At 41.6% G+C, this 16748-nt stretch overlaps 1 protein-coding gene across 2 annotated transcripts; it reads left to right on the top strand.

Moving 5' to 3' along the window:
- Positions 1-2043: 2043 nt before the first annotated feature.
- On the top strand, positions 2044-16274 carry LOC132885070 (nuclear factor of activated T-cells, cytoplasmic 2). Of its 2 annotated transcripts, none has more exons than XM_060919346.1 (10): positions 2044-2444; positions 2865-3783; positions 4067-4235; positions 6857-7059; positions 7389-7561; positions 8753-8893; positions 10008-10063; positions 10157-10289; positions 13165-13737; positions 14870-16274. In XM_060919346.1, exons 1-10 carry the CDS (start codon positions 2318-2320, stop codon positions 14917-14919), a joined length of 2544 nt encoding a protein of 847 aa, XP_060775329.1. In that variant the 5' UTR covers positions 2044-2317; the 3' UTR covers positions 14920-16274. The 2 variants fall into 2 exon arrangements, with proteins under 2 accessions (XP_060775329.1, XP_060775330.1); XM_060919347.1 differs by having other exon boundaries at positions 2045-2444; positions 2868-3783.
- Positions 16275-16748: the final 474 nt, after the last annotated feature.

The following is a 16748-nucleotide window of genomic DNA, read 5'->3' as shown; positions in this document are numbered from 1 at the left end:
GAGGAATGGGCTAAAATTCCTCCAAGCCGGTGTGCAGGACTGATCAACAGTTACCAGAAACGTTTAGTTGCTGCACAAGCGGGTCACACCAGATACTAGGGTGCATCAGTTGCCCCCTAAAAATGAAAAGTTCCTCCGATCATGATGCATTTTTGTTTTTATGTTCCTTTTGGTAAGAAAACACACTGGGTGAAATATTTTGACAAAATTCAAAAGTTTAATGGTGGCACCAGGAGCTCAAAGTTATGGAAAAAGCTGCTATTTTATGACTTTTATGACAAAATTTTGATCACTTTTCATGAAACATTATGGCACCTTATAGAGTATACCAAATATCTTAGATACACATTTTTAGTACATATTCTAAATATATGATCAAGCACAAGTTTGAGTTTTAGCTGTTCATTGAATCATTGTTCAACTACTTTTAAACAATACAAATGCATTATGAATCACATTAATGCTTCTCAATCCCTTGCAAAGGTTCTTAACATGATCTCTGGGTCACAAGAAATCGATAAATGGAGTCCAACATTGTAAACTGTAGGTGGTAGAAATGGGCAACTGGACTTGCTTGAAGATTCTTGAAAACGTTTCACCTCTCGTCCGAAAGGCTTCGTCAGTTCTGTCTGACTAATAGGGAGTATCAGAAACGTTTTCAAGAATCTTCAAGCAAGTCCAGTTGCCCATTTCTACCACCCACAGTTTACTATGACCTGGATGATTGAGAATCTTCACAGACAAGTCCAACATTGTGATTCAAACCTTACGCGAAAACATAAAATAAGCGTTTTTGGGCAAAAAATGAACCTCATGGTGCCACCATTAGACCTTTGAATATGGTCAAAACATTTTACAGGATGTCTTTATTGGTGAAAAGGAACACCCAAACAAAAATCTCATCTTATCTCATTATCTCTAGCTGCTTTATCCTGTTCTACAGGGTCGCAGGCAAGCTACAGCCTATCCCAGCTGACTACGGGCGAAAGGCGGGGTACACCCTGGACAAGTCGCCAGGTCATCACAGGGCTGACACATAGACACAGACAACCATTCACACTCACATTCACACCTACGGTCAATTTAGAGTCACCAGTTAGCCTAACCTGCATGTCTTTGGACTGTGGGGGAAACCGGAGCACCCGGAGGAAACCCGTGCGGACATGGGGAGAACATGCAAACTCCACACAGAAAGGCCCTCGCCGGCCACGGGGCTCGAACCCCCAAACAAAAATGCATCAGATTTTATGAAAGTGAGGGCAACTGATGCACCCTATTCCAGATACTGAAAGCAAAAGTTCACATACTTTTGCCACTCAGAGATATGTAATATTGGATCATTTTCCTCAGTAAAAATAAATGACCAAGTATAATTTTTTTTGTCTCATTTGTTTAACTGGGCGGCACGGTGGTGTAGTGGTTAGCGCTGTCGCCTCACAGCAAGAAGGTCCTGGGTTCGAGCCCCGGGGCCGGCGAGGGCCTTTCTGTGTGGAGTTTGCATGTTCTCCCCGTGTCCGCGTGGGTTTCCTCCGGGTGCTCCGGTTTCCCCCACAGTCCAAAGACATGCAGGTTAGGTTAACTGGTGACTCTAAATTGACCGTAGGTGTGAATGGTTGTGTGTGTCTATGTGTCAGCCCTGTGATGACCTGGCGACTTGTCCAGGGTGTACCCCGCCTTTCGCCTGTAGTCAGCTGGGATAGGCTCCAGCTTGCCTGCGACCCTGTAGAACAGGATAAAGCGGCTACAGATAATGAGATGAGATGAGATTTGTTTAACTGGGTTCTCTTTAGGACTTGTGTGAAAATCTAGAAAAATTTTAAAGGGTTCACAAACTTTCAAGCACCACATGCAGAGGTGCTAATAATAATAATAATAATAGTGGCACGTGGGTTTTTGAATAAAATATGATGAGGGATGTTTTTCTCCGAACAAATTTATTTCAGTTCCAGGTTGTCTCTCTGTGCCTTCTCAGTGTGAGATGAAGCGACTTCACTAAAAGCTGGTTGTGAAACAGTTCACTCGTTTTCTGAGGGGTTTCTTCTAAAACAGGAAGTCCCCGGTGTCTCTGAACAGCTCGCGCTCTTTGCGTGCACTCATTCACATCTGCGTGTCACCGACCCACATCTGTCTGTCTGTTATTCTTCACTTGTGAAAGGTTATAGTTAAGACCTGTCGGCTGATTCTGTAACCAGTGCGGAACTTTTCCTGTCTTTTTATTTTTAATTATTATTGTTATTATTATTGTTATTATTATTTCCGTTATAGTTAGGTTTAGGAGCATTTCAACCGGGTTAAAAAGGACGAAACCTGTTCCTCAATGAATAGTGATTGTGAAAATAATTCTGTGGTCTTCGCTGCTGCAGGCGGCCAGGACGAGCTGGACTTTCCTTTCCCTCTGTTTCTTTATGGACAAACTGGAAATGACACTCCACACGATGACCAGGGTCAGTAAACTTCCTCTGCATCTCCTGTTTACAATAATAATGGACCATTAAAACCAGGCAGTGCATATCTTGTTTGGAAGCTGGTTTTGTTGTTCACTATATTTGTGTTTGTGTTGTGCTTTAATTCATCTTACTCTAGAATTATCAATATTATTTGATATTAGTCCTATTTGTTTGCGTTCAAATATGGATGAATTCAGAAGGTAATCATAAAACCACACCAACACTAAACTGGTCTGAAAGATCTCGAATTATTTTGAGGGACTTGTTATTTTCGTTGCCGTAAAACTGAACAGAGCATGCGCTTGCTTTAAAATGGCGCGACCAAAGTTTGCCTTCTTAACAACGGTGACCTGCTTTTCCTTCTCTCCGTCTTGCAACACGAACCCATTTCATTTCCATGTCGCTCCTTTTCCTTAGCAGATGAGCTTGGCGCTCTGTCACACCTCGATGCTCATCCAAGCACGTCCAATAGTGACCAGGCCCACGCCATATACAGCGAGCTGTCCCTCCATCAGCCTTCCTATAATCCTCCATCTTCTGAGGACCTCCTGACCTGTCATCACCCTGATCTGCGAGATCTTCTCAGTCATTCACTCTCATCCCAGGCTAGCCCTCGCATTGAGATCACCTGCTCCGAGCTCCACCACCAGCACCGTGAGCACGTCCAAACCGCACCAGTGGATATCAATCGGCGTCTAGCTGTGCCTCCGTATCAGAACATCCTGTATCGGGAGAACCTCAGCCCAGCAAGCAGCACTTCCTCCAGCTGGCACTCGGAGGTGTATTCACCCCAGCCCTCGCCCTGTGTTTCTCCCAGTGCTTCAGGAGGTGCAGGTTTAGCTGCAATGACCGTGGCTGAGTTGTGCCCGAGGCTCCAGGCCATCCATGCATCTGGTTCGCCCCGTACTTCCCCAACTACATCTCCACGCACCAGCATCACAGAGGAGACTTTCCTGAACTGCAGGCCTTCATCTTCCTCCTCCTCACGGCCAGGTTCGCGCTCCACTTCTCCTCAGGGAAAACGCACTTACGAGCAATACCAGAACCCTGCCCTGGTTGTCCCACGCTCTCGAAGCCCATCTCCTCATGCAGTGCGAGAAGAGTTGCTTGAGCCTTGTAGACCAACAAGTAACCTCGATGAATTTGTAGACAGCCTCAACAGGCCCCTGGCTAAACTAGTGCCCACAAAGATTGGACGACCTAATCAGGAGTACTTGGTCTACAGCCAAACGGAGCATGCCGTGTTCCCTGAAGTGAAGAGGGAACCCGTAATGGAACCACTATATGTCTTGCCATCCATTGGTTGGCCCAATCAGATGCCCACAGCCATGCGCAGGTAAATTAATCAATTACCAGAGTCTGTTAGAGCATTAATGATTAAAAGAAGCATTAGCGTCAACCTTTATGTTCTGGTTGGGTAAAACTGATCCAGAAAATTGAACCTTCATGCTTGAATCAATTATGTTATGAAAAAAAAAAAAAAAAAAAAAACAAACCCACTGACATAACTATGTTGTAGAAAACTCCAAACCTGAAGAATGTTAGTGTGCTGTTTCCTGTTACTATACCATGATCTCTGAGATCTACAAATGTAACAGTTTCTGTGTGTTGGTTCTTAGCATGTCGTTGGCATCCCTGCCTGCTCTGGAGTGGATGCTTCCCAGCAGCACAGAGCAATACGAGCTGAGTATAGTGGTTCAGCCCAGACAGCATCACAGAGCCCACTATGAGACTGAAGGCAGCAGAGGAGCGGTTAAAGCAGTGTCAGGAGGACATCCTGTGGTTCAGGTAAAGAGGGCACGTGTTTTGCAAGTGGGCGTGAGTTTTGACCTGTTTACGTAGGTGTACGTGCGGGGGAATTAGAGTGGGCGCGAATGAATTTTAGAAAAATTAATTGTAAGACTGAAGGATGAGCGAGTCAAGATTTATGAGATGATGCAAGACAGCAAAGAAAGGGACAGTGTTCTCTTTCTGTTGTTGCTCACATTTATGGAAATGAAGCTTCCTGCTATATAACTGAGCACGCTCTGTTTCCTTTCCCATAAAACAGTCCCTCAGTTCACCATCACTTTATCCACCAAGTAATTTGTTCAATAAAATGGATTTAGCAGTTACGCTGATCTTTACAGGTCAGTCAGTAGCATGTGTGCTTATCGGTAGAGTGTGAAGAACACATTCTTTCACTGTTTCCTGCAAGTGAACGTAGAGTAGAGTAGATTCAGGGAATGGCCATGTAGGACTAATTAATTATTAAATTGTAATCAATCAGTTAATGAACCAGTAATTAAAAATATGCACACTGACTAAGCGGAGAAAGCTGTAGATAAACAATGAGCAAGTTGATATTTATACACGAAACCCAAAACTAATGAGGTTATTGAGATGATATTAAATCAAACAGCACGCCTACGACTGAAAATGATCATTTTTTCTTGATGTAATGATTGCATTGTTATTTATCTATTATTTCACTGTACTGGGAAGATGGACCAAAACTGTAGCCAGTAATTCCAAAAATTGTTATCGTGGCTGTCATTGAAAAAAGCTAGCTGAAGTTACACAAGTTGCAGAATCATACACTACCGTTCAAAAGTTTGGGGTCACTTTGAAATTTCCTTATTTTTGAAAGAAAAGCACTGTTCTTTTCAATGAAGATCACTTTAAACTAATCAGAAATCCACTCTATACATTGCTAATGTGGTAAATGACTATTCTAGCTGCAAATGTCTGGTTTTTGGTGCAATATCTCCATAGGTGTATAGAGGCCCATTTCCAGCAACTATCACTCCAGTGTTCTAATGGTACAATGTGTTTGCTCATTGCCTCAGAAGGCTAATGGATGATTAGAAAACCCTTGTACAATCATGTTAGCACTGCTGAAAACAGTTGAGCTCTTTAGAGAAGCTATAAAACTGACCTTCCTTTGAGCAGATTGAGTTTCTGGAGCATCACATTTGTGGGGTCGATTAAATGCTCAAAATGGCCAGAAAAATGTCTCGACTATATTTTCTATTCATTTCACAACTTATGGTGGTAAATAAAAGTGTGACTTTTCATGGAAAACACAAAATTGTCTGGGTGACCACAAACTTTTGAACGGTAGTGTATTATCATTACCATCATCATACCGAAACAACGGAGTATGAAAATGTCCGAGTTACTCAGAGAAGCAAACGATCGTCCTAAAATCCAGCCTGAAGAATGGCTTTACACAAACTAGTGCTCGCCGAACACATAATCAGAGAGTATGGACGGGGCATGTCACACATTTTTGGAAAATAATTTGAAGATTAGTACCAGATACTCATCTACGATACTTTTAAAAGTCTTCCTGTTTACATAAGGAAGAGAATATTGCTGTGATTTCTAGAGTAAGAATCCGCACATACAGACATTCAAAATATATACTGTCTTTGAAAGCTGTTTCATTAGTTTTTAAATGAAATGAAAATTTCTAAGCGACACTTCCGGGCTTTTTGGAACCCTTGCCTCATGAACTCCCAAACGTTATCTTCCTGTCGTTGCAGAGCAGAGTTGCAGCACATGCGTTCCCTTCTTTTCATTTGAGTATTCTTGTGAAGAAGAGGAATGTCTTATCATGCACGATTATACACTACAACAGTTTAATTTTCTTCTGCTTGGCATCACAAGGGCTCCATAGTATATCTCACCAGACAATAAACACACAGAATTGGTGTTTCAATCTAAAGAAATGTGAGGATCAGAAATATTAATAATTCAGAATGAATTCAGAGAGATTATGCGGCATATTTTGTTATTGCAGTGTGTCCTTAAAGCACAAGCTGGCTAGTTTCCTACCGGTTTCAAAAACAAAACAAAAAAAACATTTCAAGCGCTATGGAGATGCAAGATGGTGCGGTAGATACGGTAGTAACCAGTCATCCTAAAAGTGGGTGCGGTCAAATGGGAAGGAAATTAATAATGCAGGCTAGTACAAGTTAGCACTAGACAGCTGGCTAAGACGAGTTAGATATTATTATCACCACAATGTGTCTTGTTCATTATTTAGACTCACCTATGGCATTATGGGTAATGAAAGTCTGCCAGCATTGACCAATAACAACTTCTGTATCAGTCAGTGAAATGATCGACAGCAGATCTCTCATCCCCTGGTGCAGTGGATAAATCAGTGTTTACAAAAAGCAAGCAACAAATGAAAAATGTAATAATCAATAGCTTTGTTCTTATATTATCAAGTAGCTTTAAATGTTGTCATTTTTATGAATCATTAAATGCATTCATTTTAGTTTAACGTAAAAAAAAAGTTCAATCTCGATCATTTCATACATTGATTTGTCCATTTATTAATTCACTGACAAATGCTTTGTAATCAACCAAGTGATGATCTGAACTGCAAAGTATAACATTTACCCAATTTGTGGGCGCAGTTGCACGGGTACAGTGGGCGAGAAGCTCTGGCACTGCAGGTCTTCATCGGAACAGCTGACGAGAGAGCCGTGAGGCCGCATGCCTTTTACCAGGTCCATCGTATCACCGGCAAAACCGTCACCACCAGCAGCCATGAGAGAATGGTGAACGGAACCAAGGTTCTGGAGCTGCCACTGGAACCTAAAGACAACATGCGGGCAGTGTGAGAAAACCGGCTAATCAAAAAAAAAAAACCTATGTTGACGCTATTTTGCTAAAATGGCATGTTTGGATGTTTTTGTAAAAAAGAAAAAAAAGAAAGATTTCTTACAGGGAGAAAGTATTATGCTTGGATTAATCTTGAATCTTGACTGGCAAACCGATATCATTCGAGAGCCAGATCACTGCACCATGTAGTATTTAATCTAACAAACTGTTTATAATGAGCATTTTAAAGATCTTATGATAAAATGCAGTCAAAATAACGATCATCATGTTACTTTATTGCTTAGTATTGTTTGTATGCATGTGTAACCGGTCCTTCACTCTCAGTGTGGACTGTGCTGGGATCCTGAAGCTGAAGAACGCCGATATCGAACTGCGGAAAGGTGAGACAGACGTGGGGCGGAAGAACACGCGTGTGCGGCTGGTCTTTCGTGTCCACGTGCCTCAGCCTGGAGGCCAGTGGCTTTCTCTCCAAGCGGCCTCACATCCCATCGAGTGCTGTAAGTACCATTGCTTAATCTGCCGCAACAATGACAGGACGCACTTTTTAGCTTACGACTTTCCTTTTGACTAATTATAAGAGGAATCTTTGAGAAGCCGTTTGTAATTTTAGAGCCCTCTGCTGCCTGAGAGGTGAACTGAAATAAACACTGACGGACTTTTTTTTCTCCTCTGGTTAGCTGTAAAAGGAAAGGGACAAAACAGCTCTCATCTCATCTCATTATCTCTAGCCGCTTTATCCTGTTCTACAGGGTCGCAGGCAAGCTGGAGCCTATCCCAGCTGACTACGGGCGAAATGCGGGGTACACCCTGGACAAGTCGCCAGGTCATCACAGGGCTGACACATAGACACAGACAACCATTCACACTCACATTCACACCTACGGTCAATTTAGAGTCACCAGTTAACCTAACCTGCATGTCTTTGGACTGTGGGGGAAACCGGAGCACCCGGAGGAAACCCACGCGGACACGGGGAGAACATGCAAACTCCACACAGAAAGGCCCTCGCCGGCCACGGGGCTCGAACCCGGACCTTCTTGCTGTGAGGCGACAGCGCTAACCACTACACCACCGTGCTGCCACAAAACAACTCTGTTTGGGCCAAAAAAAAAAACCTGAGAAACTAGTGTATTTAATTTTTTTTCTATGGTATCACTAAAATACTATGCCTATTACAGGCCCTGAAACCCATTGAAACATTACATACTGCACCTTTAATATGTGGACATCCAACAAATCCAACAAAATGTGGATTGTAAAAATGCTGTTATGTCAGTAGCCTGTAACATAAAAGTTATATATATGTATGTATATATTTATTTTTTATCCAGTTATTAAATACAGTTATTCAGTTAATGAGTTCTGTTTCTGATTATTGTGAGCTTTATTTGATTTTCTCCATGGTACTTGATTCAATTCACTAGTTAGTCGTCCATTATCATGATTTGATTCACTGTACAGATCAGGATCATTTTTACAATATAATATTTATTATGGAAGCTGAGCCAATGCATAGTTTTATGTTGGAGGGGGGACCCTTCTCATTTTTGTTTCACATTAGATTGAAATTACATGATTCATTTTGATCCAGATAGATCATAATGAGTAAGCAGGTGACAGGAAGCTATGGTTACAAGGTGTATGTGTCGTTGTTGGGGTTTTTTTCTTCTTTCTTTTTGCCATTGTAGCTCAGAGATCTGTCCGGGAATCTCCAGGCGTGGAGAGGCAGGATTTGGACCATTGCTCGGTGCTGGGAGGACTGCAGATGATCCTGACTGGTCAAAACTTCACCTCTGAGTCCAGGGTGGTGTTCACTGAGAAAACCCAAGGTGTATAATTTAGTTACAAAACAACTCCTCGTTACTCATAAGTCATTAGTCGTACCAGGGTTGTTTAAATGTTTCAGCCTCCAGGGCAGTGTACTCTGCTGGCAGGTAACATTAGCATGTGATTTGGTTTTGGAGGTGTATTGACTTGGTTTGCATATGAGGAGACAGTCTGTGAGTTTGCATTTTATACTGTAGTCTGGTCTGGTCAGCACAGTTCTGGTGCATCAGAGTAAGAACGGGAAATAGATAACAAGCTTGCAAAGCAGCAGCGTGCACACGCACACCACAAGTCAGTTTGTCAGTGTTTATAGAGAAACTTCAGTTTCCACACGCTGTTATTCAATCCAAAGAAGCAGACCTTCCAAACTTTCTTTTTATTCGATCAAACAAGCTGTAAAAGTCTGTAATTCCTCTTGCACTGAACCAAGTCAGTTCTTTACTATTAGTAAGTCGAGACATTTCTCTCTCATTTTGTTTTTCTACTCCTCACCAAATAATATTAAAAAGTGACGGCATGCTCTTTTGTAAAATACGATAAATAATAGGCATATACTGTACACCACATTGTAAATTTAACAGCAGGCCAACTGTTATTTCAGACCACAAAGACAGACGGTGTAAAGAGCCTTACTGACATGTTACCAACACACCACGAAGTTTTTAACTTATTGGTAAATGTAGAAATATTTTCCATTGAGGTGTGCAGTGTGGAGCGAGCGGATGTGGTTAAGCTTTGCAACGATACAATCTACAAGCAGTCTTCTCTTTCCTTTCCTCTACTCAGAGTGCGTAGGCAGCCAACAGAGGTGTGAGGGGAGGGCATGCTTTACAAACCGAACTTGAAAGGGACTCGCTGCTTACTTGCCTGTGCACCAGAGTCATGGAAATGCAGTGGGAGTCGAGTTTGTTGCAGTGCTGAAAAAAAAAAAAATCAACCATTGAACATGTTTATTAGTGAGAAAGATGTCCGAGAAAAGTGATGTGGTTTGCACCGGAGGAGCAGCAATGGAAAAATTACAGTAAAGCATTCAGTGTTGTGAGTCATGTGTCGAAAACATGCTGTTACTCTAAATTACAAAGCGTTTTCTAAAGCCTTTGTTATTTCTTCTGACAGATGGCTTGGAAGTATGGGAAATGGAAGCTACAGTCAACAGAGAAAAAAGTCAAGCAGTAAGGCGTTGTGTGGTGAATTAAATAGCATATAGACTGATTTTGGGCTGGAAAGCCATTTTTAAAGCTGAATGGATATTGTGTCCTTCATAGAACATGCTGTATGTGGAAATTCCTCCATATCGAGACCCCAACATCTACCACCCAGCCAAAGTCAACTTCTATGTGGTGAACGGGAAGAGTAAGCATAGTCAGCCACAACACTTCACCTACATGCCTCTCCCAGGTAACTGCTTTTCTCTATTGCCCAGTGTCCTCAAAACTCAACACGGAGCACATAATAGCAAAAAAGTTATTTGGTTCAGTTAAAAAAACAAACAAACAAAAAAAGGTTGCCATGTTTGGAGAAAACAACAATGGTCATTGCAGATATCATGGAATTTGTTGTGGCAGGCATATAGTCCTGGAATTTTCTTGAACAGCCGTGTTCAAGAACTGGCGTAGGTTTCCCAATAACGTTGCCCTTTAGGGCTAAAGAGCGAGTTGAGAGACTCTCTTCAGCAACGAACGTTATCTCTGTACACGGTTTTCCCGAACTCACTCGTCAGAAGGAGTCTTAATAGCAACATTACGAAGAGCTTCTTTGCAATGCGCGTCCCCGATATAGGCATGAGTAGTTGTTAAATCCAATCAAGGAGGTCACATGGCGTTCGTTTTTTACCAAAAAACAATGAAATATAAAGTGTTTCAAATATGTTAAAATATCGTATTGTCGTTAAACATTACATATATAATGTGGTAATTAATAATTGAAACTATTTTACATTTTTGGGCAATATTTATTTTTTATTCCAAGAGTGTGGCTTTTTTTTTAATTAAATGAATAAACGGTCACACGAAAGAATGAACAAATAATAAACTAAATAACTAAGTAAATGTGTTCCCCGTGCCCGATCATTTCACTGTTACTCAAACATACAGTCAGGATTATTTCAACTGTTATCCACAATACCAAGCGGGCAAAAAAGAGAGAGAGGTAGGTTTTAATCTGTGTGTACCTAAGGAGGTTGAATTGACCTCATCTCCACCCATTATCCATAACCACTTATCCTGTGCCTATCCCGGCTGACTATGGGTGAAGGGCGGGGTACACCCTGGACAAGTCGCCAGGTCATCGCAGGGCTGAGACACAGAGACACACAACCAGCCACACTTACATTCACACCTATGGTCAATTTCGACCCACCGGTTAACCTAACCTGCATGCCTTTGAACTGTGGGGGAAACCGGAGCACCCGGAGGAAACCCATGCAAACACAGGGAAACTCCACACAGAAAGGCCCTCGTCGGCCACTGGGCTCGAACCCAGGACCTTCTTGCTGTGAGGCGACAGTGCTAACCACTACACCACCGTGCCGCCCATAACAATACAGTACAAGTTAAAATACAACAATACAAGCTGGAGGGGAGGGGAAAAAAGTACGTAATAAGAACTGTGCAAGAAATAAATGCCAAAAAAACAGTGCCTAATAAAACAATAGACATACTGTAAGTTACATCAGGGGAATAGAAAAAGCAAAAGCCAGTGCCTTGATGGTTCGCATTCTAACAGTAGAAATAAGGTAAGTTATGTAAGAAACTAACCTAATGGTGAAAGTAAATACTGCACATACGTTGGGGAATATATATATATATATATATATATATATATATATATATATATATATATATAAAAGGAGGTCAATTCAACCTCCTTAGGTACACACAGATCAAAACCTCTCTCTCACACACCCCCACAATGTTAGAGGTGCAGAAATATGTCTCATTTATGACACTAAATTAGTTAATCACTCACCTAATGGAGTTACATTTGATTAAAATGTGCCGATATCAATGTGACATTCCGAGATCCATACGTGATTCCATAACATATTGAAATATATTCATAATGTTTTTAAAATATTTATTTAATAATTAACTCGATATGCTTGCAATGCACAAGAAAAGTAGTTTAACACCAGCAGCAGATTGACTGAGAGTCCCTCTGCGGCGCAGCGCATTCCGTGTATTCGGCTGTGAGCGAGTCGCTCTTTGTTTTGAACGAGTGGTCCGGGTCTCTCGTAAATTCCGAGCAAACTAAAGGACTACTTTGGCTACGATGTTGCTCGGGAAAACCACATTAGCTTGACGATGGATCTTAAGAGGTAATTAAAGACTCTCTTGGCCTTAAGAGGCTTTTGGAAACCCTATAGTTCAGGAATAGTTCAAGAACTGTAATTGCTGTAATTATTTAAAAAAAAAAAGGGTGGGATTAGAAGAAACGCATTACCCAGATACAAACATTACCAACTGAGGTTAGTTGTGCTGTTCTAATCAAGTCTGATCTGCTCATCCCAGTGTACTGCAGCTTAGCTCAGCACCATTTTACTGATAATATCCAGTCACATGCACTGATAGAAATAACCATGTTGCTGACACAACAAATGTGTTTTCTGTCTTTTCATGCACTTTTGTGGGTATTTCCTTACACGCACATGATTAAATTCATTATAGACATTTTATTGATATTCCAATAAATATACAGTGTCCGTGTGTACTTTACCAGCCTAAATTCTGCATTAACATGGAGTAACCACATGTGCTAGAACTGTTTGTTCTTATTTGTTGCAGAAACTATTTCAGTCAGTTGTACAAGTTAAATGGGTGAAGTCTCCTATTCATGTCGAAGTGTGGCGAGTGGAAGGGTTGTAAGAATGAGGACAGGGCTTAAGATGGCTTCAAGAAAGTTGGCCGTCTAACCATGTCTTGTTAAGAGGCTGTTTGAAGAGTACAAAGTTGGTACCACTTTGTGGCAGATTTTGATGACGCTGTTCCGCCACTCAGCCAGTGTCTGTATGCAGTATGTGTTCATTCTGGCCCTGAAACTGGATGAGAACGTGTGCCTGGGTTTATGCTCAGTTAAATTAACAATACCCCTGGACTGTCCAGCTAATTTTATACTTGTACCTGCACCAATCATAGCCCCTGGAGTTGAATTTTTCTAGAAGGGGTTGTGTGTTCTGATTATTATCTAAGTAGCATGTAATAAATATCACTAACAATGACATATTAATACAGCTCTTGGTTTTTTTAATGTTAAACCCATATTGTTTTTCTTCCAGTTCCACTGATCAAGGCCGAGCCGGTGGATGAGTATCAGTATGGACAGCTTGGCTGTGGTGTCTCCCAGGTCTTAGGTGTGTCTCCACAATCATGCCATCACACTGCCCAGCTCCCTAGCAGCTGCTCTGCTATACCATGCCAGGTTTCCCAGAGGACCAGCAGCCCTACCCTGTACCCACCAGCCTCGGAGTACCAGCTCCATCAGCCATCAGCCCTCTACCAGAGCCAGGTGGAAGGCCTCAGCAGCAGCCCTGCCCACTACCAGCCTCTCATGGATCACCCGGCTGCATCTGCAGTGCAGCCCATCTGCTCAGGTCAGGTACCTGCCATTGGGCCAAATCCAGGTTCTCATCTGAAACCCAACAGTTACCAGCACATCATAGCTGGGCACAACTACCAGGCTGGGGTCTCTGTGTTTCCAGGCCTGGATGTGGCCAATCAGAGAAGCTTTGGGCAGAAAGCAGCTCCTCCAGTGCAGAGCTACAATCAGCAGCAGCCTGTGGAGCATCAGAGAACTAGCAGTCCTGTACGAGTCAAGCAGGAGAATCTGGACCAAGCTTACCTGGATGATGGTGAGGAGGTTAATTTGGTTATTTTAACACTCGTCATTATGGCGGGTATAGTGTAAACTTCAGAAGTTAAGCTCCTCCGGTATTCTAGTAATAAAAAGGGTTATGGGTTTAGCTCCCAGAATGCTAGTGCTGGGCTTCAAATTGTTGCACGATTGTGAATAAGTTAATCTGGTAGCACGGGAAATGGATAGTTGTTGTGCCAGGTATATACAAGAAAAAAATATTATGTTTTTCAAAATCCGCTGTAACCCATACACGATAAAAAGATACCACGATGAAAACTTATTTCCTGCACAGAGTCACATGGCAAAACTGCTGTCGCAGCTGATGCCTTGTTTATTGATAATTCCTTTCTATAGTACGTCCTAAAGCTTAGTGTAAACCGTGACCCCCTTCACAGCCTGCGCCATGTAGGTCAGTGCTTTAAATAGTTACTGCTAAAGCTAGTTCAGCCTCGAGTTCTGTCAGTGTAATGATCAGAGCAGGCATGAGAGGACTATTGATTTTTCATGGGAAAAAAAAAAATCCAGCAAACCCCGAGTGAAAAAGGACATTTTTTTCATTGTTTTTGTGGTTTATGATTTACCACGATCCACTGTTACACTATCATCCCGTTGAGACGTATAGTATAGACATGCCAAATGATTATGATCTCCAAGTGTATGTGCTTATTTCGAAAAAGCCTTTAACCAGCAGTAGTATGGTGAGCATCGGTAGTATCGGTATTATATTTAGCATTTTGTAGAAGACAGTAAGAGTCTTGTACTGGCTGTCGTGGGAGTGGAAGTGTCAGCACTTTGCCTTCTATTTAAGGCCCTGTGGTACCTGTTAGAGCCAGACTTTGTTCTAATTTTAGACTGAAGAGGTAGAAAAGTTTCCAATTTTAGCCCACTAACATCTCTGTTCAGCAACAGAAAACAAAGCCTCAGGTGGTTGCAGGGTGTTAAACATGACTATGACTCAGTGCTGCTCCCTGCTGAAGGATCATCATCAGTATTATAAAGCCTGTGGATCACAGTGAAGCCAGAATTTTCAATTCTTCTAAGCAACGCCGTGATCCATGTGTTGAATATTTCCAGACATCCACATATATGTTGTTGTTTTTTTTCCCCTCTCTCTTATGTTTTCTCAGTGAATGAAGTGATCAGAAAAGATCTTACAGTTCATCCCGGTGATCAGTGACGACTAGATCTGACAATCAGCAAATCTTCTTCCAAGAGGCAGACATAACCTCTGGACAACTCATCAGCCTCCACGGATTCTTTACATCATATCAGTGTGTTTTAAAGGGGTGGTGATTGTTAGTTACAATAATGATTTCTGACGATCATATAACTAGTAAGAAGTTAGGAGAAAGATATTACCTTTAAATTTAAAGGATTGCTAACAAAATATATTATCTTGCAAGTTAGTATCTACAGCCAGTTTTGAATTTGGGGAAAGGCACTAGCTTCCTTAGCTAACGCAGAGCGAATAAAGGCTTCTGCTAAGAATCCAAATATCTGGCCATCGTTAGCAATAGCAAACCCGAATTACTTATTCGACAGAAATTCGTCAGATGAGCTTTCTTTTTAGTTCCCGTTGCATAGCGACATGCAGATGTACATGTTCAAGATGGAGCGCTAGCTCAAACAAGAACCCCCACAGAGAAAACGATGATTTGTAGTGGGTACATTTAACAAGTGATAATGTTAAAGCCCTAGACCTAACTACAACAAGTTAGCTTGGCAGATACAGTTAGGTTAGTTTGCTATTTTACCTCAGTTTGACTTCTCATTTGTCTTGACGCTGAGAGAATCAGTAACTTGCCCTTTTTTGTCTGGAATATAGATGGAAATGTAGTTCTCCAGAATTTTACATGGTGGATATCCCAAAAGCTTTTTAGATTCAGTTTCTCAGTCTGCTGAAGTTTTTGCTACAGATCTATCGATGTAAATATCCATAATTTTTCCTCGACCGTGTTAACGTTTCCTTTAGCTGCTAACAATTTTAGTCCTTTCAAAGTCCTTTCTGTAGAAAGTTGTAGAAAACGGCACCTTAATTAGTTCTCAGGTACGCTGCACTCTGCTAGTATTGAAATGAAATGAACAGTATGAGGTGCAAGCACTATATGACTAATGCTAGCTACTAGTCAGGATCAAGTGCTTGCCATGAGATTTCCTGTTGATTGTACGTCATGTAAGTGTAACACATCCTGGGTGTTGGCAGAAAATTGATGGACATTAAAAAAAATCATAAAATACATGATAGAAAATTGAGGTGCAATACCATCCTAGAAAATACTACAAACCACGACAATATGACAATGCCGGAATGCTCTTTTAGTCAGCAGTTATTTTCCGTGAATATGTCATTTAGTTTGATTTGAATTTCTAACTTGCAAGAGAAAGTACAACGATGAAATATCGATCAGTTAAAATTTTACCCTGGTATCTTATTTCACAGATGTTATTTTGCAATGCTTAGGATGAGCATTTTATGAATATGTATTTATGATTGTACATTGAATACAAATAAAATTCTCTGTATTATATAAATACTATGCTTACTGATGTACAGTTAGTATTAGCTCATTTGTTAACAGTAACAATAGGAATATGTCCAAACACACCTTGTAAGTGGTAGATCTGCCCTCAGCAATGCTGCCTTTCAGAAGTTTTGAAGAAGAAGAAGCAGCTTTTATTTGTGACAGTTAAATTCATCCACTGCATTTAACCCATCTGAAGCAGTAAACACATGCATGCACACACACACACACACACACGAGTGAACAATGAGCACACACACATACCCAGAGCAGTGGACAGCTATACTACAGCACCCAGGGAGCAGTTGGGAGTTAGGTGCCTTGCTCAAGAGCACTTCATGTTAACCATACCACATGCCTTTGGACTGTAGGGGAAACCAGAGCACCCAGAGGAAACCCATGCAGACACGGGGAGAACATGCAAACTCCACACAGAAAGGCCCCTGTCAGCCACTGGGCTCGAACCCAGAACCTTCTTGCTGTG

This window comes from Neoarius graeffei, chromosome 4 (genome assembly GCF_027579695.1).
Source record: "Neoarius graeffei isolate fNeoGra1 chromosome 4, fNeoGra1.pri, whole genome shotgun sequence".
NCBI classification, from domain to species: domain Eukaryota; kingdom Metazoa; phylum Chordata; class Actinopteri; order Siluriformes; family Ariidae; genus Neoarius; species Neoarius graeffei.
This window is presented reverse-complemented; position numbering and strand designations above follow the sequence as displayed.

Excerpts from the sequence above, each read along its gene's own strand:
- LOC132885070 (XM_060919346.1), top strand. The coding sequence starts at position 2,318 with ATGAATAGTGATTGTGAAAATAATTCTGTGGTCTTCGCTGCTGCAGGC. Across the intron at positions 7,562-8,752 it reads CTCACATCCCATCGAGTGCT|CTCAGAGATCTGTCCGGGAA; the intron begins GTAAGTACCATT and ends TTGCCATTGTAG. Across the intron at positions 10,064-10,156 it reads ACAGAGAAAAAAGTCAAGCA|AACATGCTGTATGTGGAAAT; the intron begins GTAAGGCGTTGT and ends TGTCCTTCATAG.